General features: G+C 35.9%; 1 protein-coding gene across 1 annotated transcript in view; it reads right to left on the bottom strand.

The window, feature by feature from the left end:
• The window catches only part of MED21 (mediator complex subunit 21), a 6,545-nt gene that overhangs the window by 2,803 nt on the left and 1,807 nt on the right, over positions 1-1,935 (bottom strand). Inside the window, exon 3 of the mRNA XM_019515711.1 lies at positions 1,096-1,196. Coding sequence (XP_019371256.1) covers positions 1,096-1,196 — 101 coding nt within the window. The remainder of the gene's footprint in view (positions 1-1,095; positions 1,197-1,935) is intronic.

The following is a 1,935-nucleotide window of genomic DNA, read 5'->3' as shown; positions in this document are numbered from 1 at the left end:
CCCCCCCCCCCCGCAGTCTCTGCAACACCTTGGCTTTCTAATGCAAGCTGTCACTACAACCAGGTGTGGTTTAACTATAGAACAGGGAAAGATCTTTAGTATGCTTGCTCTGCTGATTGAAACTATACTACTGCATTTAATACAGCAAAAGATGTGGCAATTACTATTTCTAGACTGCTAGCCAAGTAACACTTCACAATACTTATGACAGTTTCTGTTCAACTCTTCATACATTGCCAGGTTTAGATGCCTTCTGTAATTCACAAATATTCACTGCATTTTGCAGAAAAGCAGCCTGCTTAAAAATTTCTAGTTTCAGTTCTTGTATTTACCTCATCTTAGAATGAAGTCTTAGAAAGTAGCATGTAGAGCTAATACCCATTTTTGTATTAAAAAACAAATAAAATAAGGCATATGAAAAGGGACCCAAGCAGAAGGCACACAAGTCTATCTACAGCACTTATGTCCTTAAAATAAAATAAAAAAGGAAGGACCAGCAGGACAAATTTGTTCTGAACCTAAGGAAAGTTTGCTGGTGCAGCAAGAAAGCAGAAGACTGCTTTGTGATACAGCTGGAGCAGACACACTGTAACCCTTTAGAAAGCCAGGGTCTAGATACACAAAAGGGGCCATGTAAAAAACAAAGGCTTAAAAAGAGCAATACTGAAGTGTTTTGCTCTTGCTGGGATTAAGTACAACCTGCTCCAAGAGGGCAAGTTGATACACAATTTTTTGGCATATTTAAAGATAAAAATAGACAAACTGTCAACAATTGAAAATGCCAGGTAACTTCCTAAAGTAATTTTAGGTGGTAAGAACAGTGTCTTTGGCATTGTAAGAAAGGCAAGGCAAGTTTTACATATCTTAATGGTCCTGGATGCAAGTCTGCCCACCCTGTTCCAAGTTCACCTACACAGTGTCATCTTTTCAGTATATTGCCTGAGATTTACAGGTTCTCTTTTGAAGAGCTGAAGTTAATTTTAAACAATATGCAAGATTACATCTTTTACATTATTTACGCTTTTGAGATGTGATTTAATGCAATTAAGAAGCATTTTTGCAGTGTTTCAGTATTTTGGATTTTAACTTTCTTACCTGCAAAGCTGCTGTTGATTCTTCACTAGGTAACGAATCTATCAAAACTTCTATATCCTTAGCGGTACGAGCAATCAGTGCTGCAAAGAGCTGGGCATATTCTATTAAAAATAAGTAAGAAATACTCTAATATACTACTTTTAGCTCTTTTCTTCAGGGGACCTGTAATAAGCTGGGGGCACATTTAAAGAACTTGAATCCATTTCAGACAAGCTGTATTTATTTCTAAAACCAAAGAAGTTTCAAGCCTTAAGAACTTCCCCATACAAGGCAGTATATTAGGATAATTGAATCAGATTGAGCACAGATAAAAGGCTAAAAATTCAGAGTATTCACAAACAAAAGGCTAAAACATCAGATTAAATATAGTCATATACAAATAGTGCTCCCATAACTATATGAAGCAGGATTTGCCATTTCACTAACTGTTAGTTAACAAATGTTAAGGTGTGCAATAACAGCCTCTGTGCAGTATAAACACTTCATAAATGACGGTGAAAAATTTAAAGAAATAGCTGGATTAAAAGTTTTACTGCTACTGCATAAGAATTTTAGCATGCTGAACTTAAATGCCTTTAAAAACTTTGCTGTCCATACTTTTAAAAGAATTTGCAGCTTAGAAAGGTATCTACCTTTGCTAGTGATAAGATTCAAATTCTGGTAAAGTATAGAATTCTTCTATTAGCTTTAAAAATTGAAATATTATAAATCCAGTTAACAAAGTAAAACAAGACTACAGTTAAAAGGTTGTTAGGGAGATCTGCAGTTTTTCCTGTTTACTTTGTGCATCTGACATATTTCAAGTCACAGCCACCATTTCCAAACCCCCCCCCCCCCCCC

Source organism: Gavialis gangeticus, unplaced genomic scaffold (genome assembly GCF_001723915.1).
Source record: "Gavialis gangeticus isolate Ggan-Ray unplaced genomic scaffold, GavGan_comp1, whole genome shotgun sequence".
NCBI lineage: Eukaryota > Metazoa > Chordata > Crocodylia > Gavialidae > Gavialis > Gavialis gangeticus.
This window is presented reverse-complemented; position numbering and strand designations above follow the sequence as displayed.